This window comes from Tupaia chinensis, unplaced genomic scaffold (assembly GCF_000334495.1).
Source record: "Tupaia chinensis unplaced genomic scaffold, TupChi_1.0 Scaffold000100_1, whole genome shotgun sequence".
In the NCBI taxonomy this organism is placed as follows: Eukaryota; Metazoa; Chordata; class Mammalia; order Scandentia; family Tupaiidae; genus Tupaia; species Tupaia belangeri.
In genome coordinates, this window is record NW_006159564.1 from 2,197,476 (window position 1) to 2,213,777 (window position 16,302).

Here is a 16,302-nt window from a genome sequence, read left to right on the forward strand (position 1 = left end):
AAGTGAGGAGAGAATGGGAAAATATATTCCAAGTGTTAAGAGAGAAGCAATTTCAGCCAAGAATACTGTACCCGGCAAGATTATCTTTCAGGTGGGAAGAAAAGACAAGAACATTCTCAGATAAACAAAACCTGAAAGAATTTACCAGCACCAGACCAGATCTCCAAGAAGTTCTCAAGGGTGTGCTGTATCAGAAAAATTAAACACAGACACATGGAAATAAGAGTCCAAAATCTAAGAAAGTGGCCAACTTAATCATAGGGACAAGTCTGGAGTTGAATATTATATCCCAGAATTTAATCAGGAAAATTGAACCAGAACAGAAGATAAAAGTACATGAGACTGATAGGTTCATGCACCTACCATTTGAACAGAATCCTAACCTGTTTCCTGGCTTTAAGCAAAGTTCCTTGGCATTTCTTTGATTTAAGTTAAAACTGGTTTTCTTAGTAGTAATGAGTGAACTCACCATTGAAAGTAGTTAGATTATGTAGGAAACTGTGTGATCAATGCAATGTAGGTGGGAAGGGAATGAAGGACAATTGTGGACACCGGAGGTGGTATGAGAGGAGGGTGGGAAGGGACAGAGGGTCAGAAAGAGGGGCGGAAATAATTCTAGGAACTAGAAATGGAAAATTTTTTGTAATGTGCATGATTGAGTCACTACGCAGTGTGTACTGGATGGGAGATCGCATTTTGTGTGCTGTGATGATGCTTAGGGAAGGAATGTAAATTAAGCTACAAAAAAAAAAAAAAGTTGGGAACCAGCAGTTAGCATAATGGCTATGTCGCTGGATTCCCACGTAGTCGACCACAGTGCACGTCCTGGACCCGGTGGCTTAGAACTCACGCCCGGCGCGTGTGCGTGTGTGCCCAAGATGCCGAGAGGGGAATGGAGAAGAAGAGATTGCGACATGACCATACCCCCCAGGGGGTGATTTCTCGCTTTCTGTCTCTATGTCTCTGTCTGTCTGGCGAGCGCACGCACCCTATAGTAAAAACCTCTCAAAAAAAAAAAAAGTTTCAGGAAAAAAAAAAAGTTTTCTAATATAACTAAATACATACCAAACCCAGCAATTCCCTTCCTAGATATTCCTTCAAGGGAGATGTAAATATAGATCCACAGAAAGACTTATACCCAATGCCAGAATAGTTAATTATAATAATGTTAAAATGAAAATGACGCAGGTACCTGTACATAAGAAAACAAATAAATGAAAGAAATTCATCTAAAAACTGTTATAACTAATAAACTAAGTTCAGCAAGGCTGCAGTATATAAGATCAGTTTCCTACAACCTTATATGAACAATCTAGAAATGAACATTTAGAGAACAGTTCCACTTACAAACGCACCAAAAAGAGGGACCAGCAGGTGGCATAGTGGTTAAGGCACTGGATTCCTAATGGCTGACTGTGGTTCAAGTCCCGGGCCCAGTGGCTTGAAAATTATGCCAGCCATGCACAAAATCCTGAGAGGAGAATAGGGGAGAAAAGATTGCTGTGTGGCCTTACCTGGGAGGGAGGGGAAAGGGGCATGATTTCTCACTTTCCCTGTCTGTTTCTCTCTGGCAAGCACACACACCCTATGACCAAAACAAAAATCTAAAAAATGAAAAAAGCACCAAAAAGAATAAAATATTTGGGAATAAATATAACAAAATAAGTGCGAAACTTACACTCTGAAAGCAAAACAAATGGAAAAAAAAAAAAAAAAGACATAAATGAGGGGACCAGCAGTTGGTGTAATGGCTATGTTGCTGGACTCCCATGTAGTCGACTGCTATTCAAGTCCCAGACCCAGTGGCTTAAACTCATGGCATGTGCTTGTTTGGGCATGCCCAAGATCCTGAGAGGAGAACGGAGGAGAAGGGATTGTGGTGTGGTCATCCCCCTTGCAAGGTTATTTCTCGCTGTCTCTCTGTCTCTCTCTGTCTTTCTGGCGAGTGCACGCGACCTATAGCAAAAAACTCTCAAAAATATATATATATATAAATGGGAAAACTCACATTCATGGATTGGAATCTTGTTAACATTGTTAACATGGCAATATCTCCAAACTAATCACACATTCAGTGCAATTCTATCAGAATACTGGCTGATTTCTTTGTTGAAACTGACAAACCATATCAAGTCACAAGACAGCAAGAATAGTCAAAACAATTTTTTCAAGAATTATCTTTTAATATTCATTGTTATTATTATTTAATTGCTACAGTGTACATGCACTCACCAGAGGGTGAGAGAGAAGGAAAGTGAGAAAGCAAGCCACCAGGTCCAAACTATGGTCAGTCATGTAGGAGTCCAGTGCTTCAACTGCCATATCACCTGCTGGCCCCCAAAAATAATTTTTTAAAAGGACAGACAGCACTGGCCCCATTGCACAGCAATTGAGCTCTACATGGAGGGAGCTAGATTTCATACAGATGACTGTGCAATTTGAAGTCTGGCCCTAGCAGTTTGAAATACACACCAGCCATGTGTGTGTGTGTTCAAAATACCAACAAGATGAGGAAATGGAGAACAAAGGATTGAAATATGACTATATTCCCATTGAAGATTTTTTTTCCCTCTCTTTCTCTCTCTGGTGAGTACACACACCCTCTGACAATGAAAGAAAGAAAGAAAGAACGAAAGAAAGAAAAAAGAAAATCATGTCAGGTGCATGTGTGTGCATGCTCAAAATCTCAAGAAGAAACTGGAGGAGAAGGGATTATGGTATGATCATCCACCCGGGAGATGATTTCTGAGAGAAAGAAAGAAAGAAAGAAAGAAAGAAAGAAAGAAAGAAAGAAAGAAAGAAAGAAAGAAAGAAAGAAAGAAAGAAAGAAAGAAAGAAAGGCAGACAGACGTACGAAAGAAAGAAAGGGCCAGCAGATGGTGTAATGTGTAATGGTTATATTTCTCAACTCCCACATGGCCAACTGTGATTCAAGTCCCAGACCTGGCAACTTAAAACTCAAGTCGAGCGCAGCTGGAGTGCATGCCCAAACTTCAAGAGGAGAATGGAGGAGAAGAGAATGTGGTGTGGCCCTCCCCCCAGAGGGGTGATTTCTCACTTTCTGTCTCTTTCTGTGTCTCTGGTGAGCACACGCATACTGTAGCAAAAATCTCTTAAAAAAAAAGAAAGAGAAAAAAAATTGGAGGACACATACTTCTTGATTTCAAAATTTACCACAAAGCAATGGTAATTAAAACAGTGTGGCACTGGCATAAGAACAGACATGTAGCTCAATGGGATACAGCTGAGAGCCAAAAGTAAACTATATGGTCAAGTGATTTTCAGCAAAGGTGCTAAGACCATTCAATTGAGAAAGAAGAGTCTTTTTAATAAATGGTACAGAGACAACTGCATATATATGTGAAAAAGAATGAAATTGGACCCTTACCTCATATCACATACAAAACAGTAACTCAAAATAAATCAAAGACTGGGACCAGCAGTTAGCATAATGGCTATGTTGCTGGACTCCCACATAGTCAACTGTGGTTCGAGTCCCGGACCCAGTGGCTTAAACTCACGCCAGGTGCATGTGCATGTGTGCCCAAGATCCCAAGAGGAGAATGGAGGAGAAGGGATTGTGGCGTGGCCATCCCCTCTGGGGGGTGATTTCTCACTTTCTATCTCTCTGTCTCTCTCTGTCTGTCTGGCGAGCGCAGGCGCCCTATAGCAAAAACCTCTCCAAAAAAAAGAAAAAAGAAAAAAAGAAAAGAATTATTATAAACCAAAATGATAAAACTCCTAGAAAATACAAATATAGGAATAAATCTATATGACCTCAAGTTTGGCAATGGATTCTTAATTATGACACCAAATTCACACACAGAAATAAGTAAATAAGTAATAAAGAAGGGAAGGAAAAAAAGAAAGTTAGGAAGAAAGAAAAAGGGAAGAAGGGAAGAGAAAAAAAAGATAAATACAACTTCATCTGAATAAAAAATTCTGTGTATGAAAGATACCATAAAGAAAGTGAAAATACAGACCCAGCTATCATGGCACACAGATAGTGTAACCACTTGGAAAGCTGAAGGCCCTGTGGGGATGCCCAGATTTAGTTCCTGGGCCAACCTAACATGCCAAGCATAGTTGCTCATGCCTATAATCATAGCCTACCAGGAACCAGGGGCAGGAGGATCACAGGGTGAGACCCTGTCACAGATACCTATGTCTTTCTCCCTTTCCCTCTCTTTCCATTTCTCTCTCTTCTCTCTCTCTGTGAGGGGGAAAAAAAATAAAGTAAAAACAAAACTCAAATAATAGAAGAAAATATTTTTAAATAATGTATCTGATAAGTAATTTATACCCAAGATATATGAAGAATTCTTACAGTTCCAAAATAAAAAGAAAGCTCAATTTTAAAATGGGCAGAAGAGGCCTGTGAGCCATTTTTTCTCGATCTGCTCTGGCCCACTCCAACAATTCTCAGGAGTGTAATTTCACTTTTACTTAATAAACTACCTTTTCCTTTTGTTATTGGCATGCTTCATTCAATTCTTTGTCCAAAACACCAAGAACCTAGATACCATCACAAAGTCATGCCACAACATATACTGTAGCAAACCAAGCCAGGAGGTGGCATGTGGTGGTCTACCTTATGGCTTTCCTCTTTCTCTTGATCATGGTGCTTGCAGTTTTCTGCTTTAGCCCACTCCAATCCCATAAAGAAGACTCATCTGCCACTGTTGGAAAACTTGAAGAAACTGAGGCGTGGAAAATAATCACTCAACCCCCAGCACTCACCCCTTTGCCCCAATGGGACTCCTAAAAGAACATACCCCTCCTTCTTCATACCACTCCTCACCTGCTCCAAGCACAGCTATGTCCATCCCAAAGGAGACAGAAGGAATAGATAATCAGCCCTGTAGTTCATCACATACTCAAAGCAGGGCCTTCCATGCCCTCCGGGAAATAGCTGGACAAGAGGGCTTAATCAGAGTCCAAGTTCCCTTCGCCATATTCAACAATGCAGAGAAAAGTTGGGCAAATCATCCAAAGACCCTGATAAGTTTACTCACAGTTTCCAGACACTGACCCTGGCTTTCAGCCTCTCTGGGAGGGATGTATGGTTCATTCTGGCTACCTGTTATACCCCTATTAAGAAAGTAAAAAATTTAGAAGCATCATGCAAAGAAGATGCTTCACTTGCTAAGATCCTATGAAGAAATTTCCCAGGAGAAATGGTCCCTATAACTGACTATGAATGAGATTACACACCTTAACAGGAATAAATCAGAGAGCTAGGTTCCTAGTGGCTCTCTTGGCAGGAATGAGACATGGGATACAAAAGTCTGTAAATTGTGACAAACTAAGAATAATTGTACAGGAAAAAGATGAAATCCCAGCCTCCTTCTATGACAAGTTAGAAGGGTTTAGAAAGTATACTAATCTGGACTCTATAGGTAAGAGTTCTTTGGGGACAATACTTCATTAGCCAATCTGCCCTAGATATCATGGAAAAGCTACAAAAGGGACCCCAAACCAATTAGTCTCTACTACTTGATATGGCTTTCATGGCATTTAATAATCTAGCTCTCAAGGAGAGAGAGAATGGAACAAAGAAAAATGACAAGCCAGGCTAATGGCTGTCACAACTGGCAAAGCCCTTGATTCCCACAGACCATTCAAGAGTTTACCCAAGAACCAGAGAGAAAAACCTGTAGAATCCTGCTTCAAGTGCAAGAAGACTGAACATTGGGCAAGAGACTGCACCCAGCCACCTCCTGGGCCTTGCCGTCAAGGCCATGATATGGGAAACAACCTCTGTCATTGGAGGGTTGACTGTCCACTCTCCCAAAGGGGGAGATAGCCAGCCAAGGCCCTCATGAGCCAAGGGGAATAAATTGATGATTGACAAGTCCCAGGAAGATCCTCTATGCCCTTTCTGGAGAAGTCATAACTATTGAGAAACCTCTGGGTATCATGGGTAAACCAGTATTATCTCTTTTATATACAGAGGCTACTTACTCTGTTTTTACTTCTTTTTCAGGATGGCCCTCCTTGCAAACCATGATAGTTATGGGAATGGAGGGAAGAAATACTGTGAGCTATTTCACCCTTCCCTTTCTATGCTAATTTGAGAACCTAGTATTTTCACAAGAATTTCTAATAGGTCACAGCCACCCAGTCCCCCTTATGGGAAGAGACATACTAAGTGGGGACCATCTTTCAACTTAAGTTTAGACCTCCAATGATTATGATTATTCAAGCTTCTGAAAGGGTACCAAGCCACATAGGTAATAAAGTTAACCCAGTGGCCTGGTACTCTGAACAACCAAGAAGGGCTATAACAACATCCCCTGTAAAAATACAACTTAAAGACCTCTCTAAATTCCCTCATAACAAACAGTATCCTATAGGACTAGAAAGCACTTGAACCCACTGTAAAGGCATTTTTAAAATTTGGACTACTAAAACCTTGTCAGTCCCCCTGCAGTATTCCTATACTGACAGTACTTAAAGCCAACTGGGGAATACAGGATTGTCCAAGACATAAGGTCTCCAACCCAAATTTGACTAAGGACTGATGGCTTTTTTCATCCTCATCCTCAGAGCAATACATAGCTGTCCCTATTCTTATTTGGCTGTGGGCCACTAGTGCAATGACTCCTCATTCTAAATATAAGAGAGATCCACCTTTCCAGTTAAACATGTACGAGATTTGCAGTATTTAAAAATAACTGAGTGGGCTAAAAACACACTGGTGAGAAGTGAGGTTAACTTTATCAGATCTTTCCAATGGAACTTAGCAACTGAGGCCTCACTGAGAGCCCCAGTTTAGGGACCTAGAATGGTGACTATGCCCTTAAAATTCCAGGTACCCATCTGTGTTAGAAGACCTCATGCTACAACCCAAGGATGATCACGAGGAGCCTTAGACCAGCCTCTGTAATCATACTGCTTCATGAGTATGACAGTATTTGTCAGATTCATTGGGAATCTGGTTAAAAATATGAAACTGGTTCCCATGCCTGTTGCCCTTCTGGGTACCCCTGCCAATCTAATTCTCGCCCTCCTTTATGGGGCCCTGTCTCTTAAGTGGCATAACCAAATTTATTTCTTCTTGCTTAGAAGCTGTAAAATTGCAAATGACCATACTACAGGGCTATCAACCCCTTGGGACTGCTACTGAATCCTACTGCAAGTCATCCAGTATCAACAACAGCCATCCCAATGGATACACCTCAGTACTATCTCAATGACCTGCCCCTGATCCTACTCTCCCACCTGGGTGAGAATTCCATGATCCCCAATAGATAGAGCCAATGCCCCTTTCCAGCATGAAGAATTTACAGAAGACAGACCACCCACCTTCAACTCCCCCTAAAAATTTCTGGGGTTCATGCCTCTCAGGGGAAAATGAGGCAGGAAAAAGCTAGGAAATGGAAGTAATTAACAGGGCTGGAGCATCTGTCTATCTGGCTAGATAGAAAAACCCAATCAGTACAGAAAATTCCCCATCCAAGGTTATGTAGGCAGCAGACTTCCAGGAAAGGTGTCTAGCTCATTAAGCCACGTTTGATGTAGCCAATGAGATTAGATCAGTGGGCCCAGTCTATTTGATAGACCCAATGAGATAACAATCAGTATACACAATGATCATCTGACATGATCTAGATTTAAAAATTATAAACCTTGAAGAATGTAACTGCTGGGGCCTTTGGGTTACTCTTTCTCTGCTTCCAAGGGCACTAGGGCCTCAAACTGGGAGCTGTTCCACTGGCTTCCCTGCTTCTTACAGACAGCCTGTTGTGGGACTTCTCCACCTTGTGATATGTGAGATAACTCCTACAACAAATCCTTCCTTTTATATATATTTATCCTGTCGGTACTGTTTCTCTGGAGAACCCTAACCAATATTCCATGCTATAGAATATTACTGGACCATAAAAAAGAATGAAATATTGATACATGAACAACATGAGTGAACCTTGAAAACAGTATGTAAAGTGTAAGAAGCCAGTTGCAAACAACCACATAACATATGATCTTATATTTATGGCATATATAAAATAGGCAATTCTGTAGAAACAGACAGTAGAGTAATGGTTATTTGGGTCTAAAAAGAAAGGGAAGGAAGGTAAAAGAAGAAAGGAGTAAAAGCTAAAGGATATGAGGTTTCTTTTTGAGGTAATAAAAACGTTCTTAAACTGACTGGGATAGTGGTTTCACATATCTGTGAATATAGTAGAAGAGAAAATCACTGAATTGTGTACTTAAATGGGTAAATTGTGTTAAATACGAATTATATCTCAATGAAGTCTGTAAGAAAAGGCAATTTTTTTTCTCTGGAAAGATAACACTGAAGTAGTTCTCTTGTAGTTTTATTTGTTAAATCTGGCAACTCTACATGTGGCTTAAGTACAGGCCATGCTGGTCTCATCCCTTAGGACTCTACCCCTTCTACAGTAAGTTTTTCTAAAAATGGAACTATTAACTGATGAGCGGGTAAACCAAAAGCTGAGCAAACCAAACTTTTGGGTATGAAGACCCTTCACAGACAGTTTCTTACCCTGATTCACTAGAAAATGTCAACTCTTTCTCCAAAATCCAGATCAACTGACTTCTACCACCCCAGGGATGGAAGAGTATTCCTACCTGTGTCTTTCCTGCATAAACACTTTGTATATATCTTTATTATTTCATACTCTGCAATGTCTTCATTGTTGTGGCTAGTATTGTACCTAGAATAATCACATGAATTAAGGTTAAATGTGTGACTTAACAAATAAATAAAGTAAAAATTGTAAAACATTGCTGAGAGAAATTGAAGACCTAAATAAATGGAGGGATACATTAAGTCCACAGATTGAAAGAGTCAATATTGTTAAGATGACAATTTTCCCCAAGTTGATCTACAGATTCAGCACAATCCCACTTAAGACCCAGAAACCCCTATCATAAAAATGGCAGGCTGATTCTAATGTTTATCTAGAATACAAAGGATCTAGCATAACCAAACAAATTTGAAGAAAGACAAAGTTGAAGAATTTCCACTATCTGATGCAAAGACTTATTATTAATTTAAAGCTCACAGCAATCACAATATCATGGACTATTGGAATGAAAATAGACAAGATCAGTGGAACAGAATCAAGAGTATAGAAACAGACCCACGATATATAGAAAACTAATTTTCGGTAAAGGTACAAAGGTTAAGAAAGGATCATCTTTTTAACAAATGGTGCTGGAACAATTGGCTATGGATATGCAAAGAATTAGCTTTGAATCCTAGTCACCATATACAAAAATTTAAGTAGAACATAGATAGATCTACATGCAAACCCTAAACATTATAAAGCTAGTGTAGGAAAAGATAAGAGAAAATTTTCATGATCCTGGGTTAAGCAAATTTAGATTCAACACCAAAGTAGGACTCCACCCATTCCCCCCCCAAAAAAAAAACAGGTAAATTGGACTTTATCAAAATTTAAAACTTGTGCTCCTCAAAAGAAATAAGTAACACAATAAAAAGACAATCTCACAGATTGAGAGAAAATGTATGTAAAACACATATTGACAAAAAAAAAATCTTGTATCTAGGATACACTAAGAACTCATACAACTAAATAATAGACAATTCTTTTTTTTTTTTTAATGGGTGAAATGTTTGAATAGGCTCTTCACCAAAAAGAGATATACGAATGGCAAATAAGCACACAAAAGAAGGAGTTCAAAATCTTTAGTCACTAGTCATCAAGGAAATACAAATTAAAATGACTAAGATACATATTCACTAGAACAGCTAAAGTTAAAAAAAGACTGACCATGCAAAGTATTGCAAGGATGTAACTGGAATCCTAAAACACTGCTTGGTGGTACAGTAACACTGGAAAAACAGTTTAACAATTTCTTAGAAAGTTAAACAGGGCTGGCCTGTGGCACAATGGCTGAGGTGGCTGGGTCTCACACGGCCAACTGCATGGTTTGAGTCCAGGACCCAGTGGCTTAAAAAGTACATTGTGTGAATGTGGGTGTGGGTGTGGGTGTGTGGGGGTGTGTGTGCTGTGCCCAAAATCTCTAGAGGAGAATCAAGAAAGGACCGCAGTGTGGCCATCCCCCCTGAGAAGTGCTTTCTCACTTTCTAATCTCCCTATCTCTGTCTCTCCCTGACAAGTATATGCACCCTACTGCAAATTTAAACAACAAAAGGTAAGTAAAATGTATACCTATCATATGAGCCAGCCATTCTACGACTAGCACACAGTAGAAATGAAAACATGTTCACACAAAAATTTGTACCAAATGATCATAATAGCTTTCTTTGTACTCACCAATAACTGAAAACAACCCAAACATCCCAAAGTACCATATAGCCACAAAGTGAAATACTACCTAACAATAAAAGGTAACAAAAATTGATACACAAAATAATTACAGATGAATCCCAAAATACTTATACTGAATAAAAGAAGACGAAAAAGAATACATACTATGATTTCATTTATATGTAAAAGTATAGACATACAAACTAATATATAGTGATAAAAGACAGATTAGTGGTTGTCTCAACACTGGAGTAAGGAGACAGTGAAGGAGGGATTACAAAAAGATCATGAGGCAATGTTTGGTAGTGACTGGTAAGTTCATTATCTTAATTGTATTGAAGATTTCAAGGGTAAATAGATAAGTCAAAACTAATCGAATTGTATATTTTAAACATGTGCAACCTATGATTTATCATATATCTCAATAAAGCTATCTATACATTTTTATCATGTGTTTTTTAAAGGTCTTACTACAAATGTCAGCTTTTTAAAAGAGAGGAAGGAGACAATTATAGCCAACTCCAAGCACCCTAGTTGTTTAATTTTGTAAGTCATCCAGTTAAATGCAGGTACTTCTTTCTTAAATGATGACATTTTTCAAATTTGTTACATCAACTAGCAGTTGATAACAAATTATCTATGAAGAAAAATTGAACAAACCATTAGATTGAATTAGCTTGGTAAAAAGAGTTAACCAAGATCCTTGGTTGGATATAAAATAGATCTCTCCCACCAAATTTCAAATGTTTGATTTTAGGGGCATAATCCAAATTATCTTTTCAAAATCTCTTTAAACTTAAGACATATATTGAACTATCATTTCTCCCAATTTTCAAAAACCGAGCAAATGAAATATTTATTCTTTACTATGAAATTAAAATCCGTAACAATGGTTGTGCTAGGCTAACCATTTTAATTTTGTGAGATCCCTTTGCAATGGTCACAATTCATAGCACCTGTATTTTAAAATAATTTATTTCAAGAATGCTTTCTTTTTGTTTTTTGCTGGCTTCTTTCTCAGTATTAGCTCTTGAATTTATAAAAATAAGAACTAAGCAATTCAAAGGCATAACTACATTTCTTATGTGATTGGTTATTTCCTCTTTACTACTTAACCAGCCACTAAGATATCTAGATAGTCTAATCTATTTTAAATAACATAAAGTCAAGATCCAACTGGTAGAAATAATACATTGATAAATTATTGTCATTGTCATTTGCTTTCAGTTCCTTTATTCTCTTCCCATTCTCTCCAGAATTTTCTATTCCTGGCATACACCCTATGCATAAATTGCCAGATGTATGGGATCTGCATTTAAAAATTAAAAAGAAAGCTTATGGCCTAGTAATTTTTGATAGCCCCTAGATATAATCAGAGATATAAATACATATATAAAAAGGAGTTGTTAATACATTGTACCACTTTAACAAACAAAAATGTCAAATATATAAAGGTATGTAATATCTGGTATTAAATTTCTATTTTATTTTGACAACTCTGGTGAGGGTGAAGGAGAGGAAGGACACAGAAGAGGAAAATGAAGAAGATGAAGTAGCAGCTCAGACAGAAAGTGCACATAACCCAGTGCCTAGAAAATAGCACGTGCTCAACAATCATCTGCTGAATAAACGGATGAATAAGTGCATGAAAAAATAAGACTGATTTTAAAATCATTTCATTTTCTACCTCCACCTTTGTTTACTAATAGCCCATCCATATTATGACTTTTGATTGCCTCTTGAGCTGGAAAGAGCAAACTTTGAGAATCCTTCGAATGTCTAAGGGATAGTCTAAGATCAATTAAACAATGTTAATATATACCAAAAAAAAAAAAAAACAGATTTCAAATTACTAAAAGGTATGAGATCAGGGATAACACTGTGTAAAGACAAAATAAATTAAAATCTAAGTTGTGCTTATCACAACCATCATCAGAAATGACATTTTAGACATAAAAGTTTTTATGAGTAGCAACTAGAGAGCAAGCCACATGAATCTGCAGAATATCTCAACTATAAAATATAGAAACTGATGGATTTTCATGTATATAAAATAACAAAGTAGGCAAACAGGTGAGTATATGCCTTGACAAATATAATTTGTAGGTATATTTAGGCAAATAATGAAGAAGTAAACTTTATAATTAGCTTCTCCAGTAACATAAAGTGATATTTTTGAAGTACTTAAAAAGATTTAAAACAGTTCTTCTCTGAAAATAATGGAAACTTTTTTCTGAAAGTATATTAATACTGCACAATATTCTTAGCAAGCGTTTTCCATCGCTAGTAAAAGGGCTGGCTCAGTCCAAAATTATCCCGAATTTGGACTTACAATGCGATACAACAAAAGTGATAGAACTGTTTGAATTCCATTATCGACTCTGAAGATTTGAACGCTTGCCTACCTCGGACTTTAAAATACTTCAAATGGTCTGCCACAACCTTCGCTACACTTTCGTCGGGGCAGATTTTCACTCCGTCAGGAAACAGACTAGAACGCCGTTTTCTGAGTAACCACCGTCGCTCAGCTTTCCTGTGGTCCAGAGGCTGTTTCTTTTTAGTGGACAGAGAAGGGTCTGTGGACTCTTCAGGCAGAAGAAAAGAAACTGCGCTCTTGGGCTGTTGGATCTCCTCTAAAGAGAAGTACGTCGGTGCTGCAGAGCGAAAGCATAGTCAAGGCTTCCGATGAGGATGAATATACAAAAAGCTACAAAAGGTACCCGATAAAATAAATAAAAACCGACACTCGTGCCACAGTTGGATTGTGAAGTCAATGCTCAGACTTTAGGTAGGCATACATATCTAAGGTGAGAAGAAAAGCACTCAGTCTCTCTTTTCCATTTAATTCCCACTCTCTTAATCAATATTGTGGTTGAAATCAAGCATACATTCAATTTTAACACAAGAAATAAGGGGTAGCAGGGTTTGAAGCAGGAATTATCAGCGAAGAGGGAAAACCAAAATTATTGGAGATATTTTAAAACAGTTTAAGAAAAGCAGTACCAAAGATTAATAGAGTATTGGATTCAATTTCTCACAGTGCTCATACTAACTAATGCTACGTTTGAAGAGTATGCTACAGCTATACAGGAAGATGAAAAGAAAGGTAGATTTTTAAATACCTGTTAATGATGCAAAGTCTCCTTTTATCAGGACAAATATCAAAATAGCCAGAGGAATCTTCCCAAAAAGAGGAAACATAATCATTTGGGCCAAAACCAAAGGAATGAGGAGAGGACAAAAATCCTTAAATGAGTGTCCGAAGCCTTGACACTTTTGGTAACAAACTATTACAGGAAAGGCCCAACATTTAAAAGTTTATGTTTGAGAATGGATGACCACCCCAAAACCATTATAAATTAGCGTAAATAAAAATGGTGTCCTTTCAAAGTAGCTCTCACTTCTTTTCTGAAATAACCAGCATGCTATAAAAGAGGGAGGGCTAAGCTAATTAGAACAGATGGAGAGAGACCATTTCTTTAATCTACCTAGCTAAGCTCTTTACTAGACACTCCCCTTGCTTTTAACAAGCAGTCCATTTAGAATGTTCCATAAGTAATTCCAACTTCTCTACCTTTTCTCAGTCTACGAGTCGAACCTGATCGATTATTGTGTTCTCTAGGTCTTCCTAGGGCAATAGCAACATAAAACGGCCAAGCCATACTTCAGTCGTACAGAGCTACTAAGGAATTAAATCAGTTCGCTGTCTTGCAAATTTTCCTTCTAGACAGAAAATCTTTAAGTCTTTCATTACAATCCCTTACTGTGTCTCCTTTTTTGATCTATAAAATGAGATAGTAAAGCCAACTCATGGTAGAGTTGCTGAGGATTACATTAACTGATTTAAATTTTTTAAATTTTAATCCAAGTTAACTAATTTTATCTTCACAGCATTGCTTAGGAAAATGCCTGGCATATGTTAAGCACCTAATATGACTGGTAGCTGTGTTTTGATAACTTCGTTACTTAATTTGCTATCAATTGTGAGGCCCCGGTATGTTTACCTACATGAGAAAATCTTAACTAAGAAGGGATTACTTCTTACCTTGGCATCAGATTCAATTCTTTTAGGACAGTTGTTATTAAATAAATCTAGAAGAAAGCAATTTATTGGCCAAAATCTCTATGGAAACAGGATTTACTGAAAAACAGCAATAAATTTACATTTTATCTCATGTATCTCTAAGGAATTTTTCTAACAAACAAACAAAAAGAAAGAAAGAAGAGGGTTTTTTTTTCTTTTCTTTCTTTTCTTTTTTGGAGAGGTTTTTGCTATAGGGCATGTGCACTCACCAGAAAGAGAAACAGAGAGACAGAAAGTGAGAAATCACCCCCCAGGGGGGATGGGCATGCCACAGTCCCTTCTCCTCGATTCTCCTCTCTGGATCTTGGGCACACATGCACACATGCACACACGCCCGGTGTGAGTTTAAGCCACCAGGTCCGGGACTCAAACCATGGTTGGCTACATGGGAGTCCAGTCCATAGCCATTATACTAACTGCTGGTCCCAAGAAAGAAAAGTTTTAATGATCCAAACACATTGCTCTTGAAAATCCTTAACTAATTGTATTGACCAATTCATCTCCAATGATATATGCTTTAGAAGCTAATAAAATACTTTTATTCTTTTTTTTTTTTCCGAGAGATTTTTGCTATAGGGTACATGTACTCGCCAGAGAGACAAAGAAAGAGACAGAAAGAACATAAGAAATCACCCCACAGGAGGATAGCCACGCCACAATCCCTTTTCCTCCATTCTCCTTTCTGGATTTTGAGCACGCACGCACATGCACCTGGTATGAGTTTCAAGCCGCCATGTCCGGGACTCAAACTTCAGTCAGCTATGTGGTAGTCTCATGCCCCACACATGCCATATGCTGGTCTCTCAGTACATTTTCTTTTCTTTTTCCTACTTTGTTTTGAGAGATTTTTTTGCTACAGGACACATGTGCTTGCCAGAGAGAGAGAGAGAGAGTGAGAAATGATCCCCCCAGGGGGGATGGCCACACCACAATCCCTTCTCCATTCTCCTCTTGGGATTTTGGGCATGAACGCACATGCCGGTGTGAATGTTAAGCCGCTGGTCTTGGACTCAAACCATGCCAACTACATGTGAGTCCAATGACGTAACTTACGCCATCTGCTTGTTCCCCCAAGTATAATTTCAATACAACATCAAATAAACCACATTTCAGCTATTATGAAGGTTAAAAAATTTAAATGACTATTAAATACATGTGTATAGTAATATTTTCTTTTTTTTTAAAGAGAGACTTTTGCTATAGGGCATGTGCACTTGCCAGAGAGACAGAGACAGGGAGACAGAAAGGGAAAAATTATCCCTCAGGGGTTGGTCACAACACAATCCCTTCTCCTCCATGCTCCTTTTGGGAACTTGGGCACTGACACACAGGCCCCTGGCGTGAGTTCTAATCTGCTGGGTCTGGGACTCAAGCTGTGGTACACCACATGGGAGTCCAGTGACACAATCATTATGCCATCTGCTGGTCCCCCATAATTCTATTTTCAAAATATCGGTAAGTTTATAAGAAACTAATTTCCAAAACTATTTTATGGAGAGGGGGAGGGCTGCAAATTGTATTAGCTATGCCAAATTTTAAAGTCTTAAAAACTTTATGATGGGTCCAGTAGGTGGCATAGCAGTTATGTCGCTGAACTCCCACATGGCCAACTGTGGTTCAAGTTCCAGACCCAGTGGCTTGAAACTCATGCCAGAGGCATGTGTGTGTGTGTGTGTGTGTGTGCGCGCGTGTGTGTCCAAGATCCCTGGAGAACAGAGAAAGGATTGCAGTGTGGGTGTCCCAATTACGGAGTAATTTCTCACTTTCCCTTTCACTGTCTCTCTCTCTCTCTCCCCAGTGAATGTGCATGCCCTAAGGCAAAAACCTCTAAAAAAAAAAAAAGAAAAGAATCAAAGAAATAAAAATGAAAGGTAGGAAAGAAAGAAAGAAAGAAAGAAAGAAAGAGAGAGAGAGAGAGAGAGGGAGGGAGGGAGGGAGGGAGGGAGGGAGGGA

At 38.5% G+C, this 16,302-nt stretch overlaps 1 protein-coding gene across 1 annotated transcript in view; it reads right to left on the minus strand.

Annotated features, from left to right (window-relative positions):
* IMPG2 (interphotoreceptor matrix proteoglycan 2) overlaps positions 1-13,472 on the minus strand; it is a 128,443-nt gene extending 114,971 nt beyond the window's left edge. Inside the window, exons 1-2 of the mRNA XM_027769966.1 lie at positions 13,388-13,472; positions 12,671-12,919 (exon numbers count right to left, since the gene is read on the minus strand). Of these exons, the coding sequence (XP_027625767.1) occupies positions 12,671-12,919; positions 13,388-13,472 (334 nt within the window). The remainder of the gene's footprint in view (positions 1-12,670; positions 12,920-13,387) is intronic.
* Positions 13,473-16,302: the final 2,830 nt, after the last annotated feature.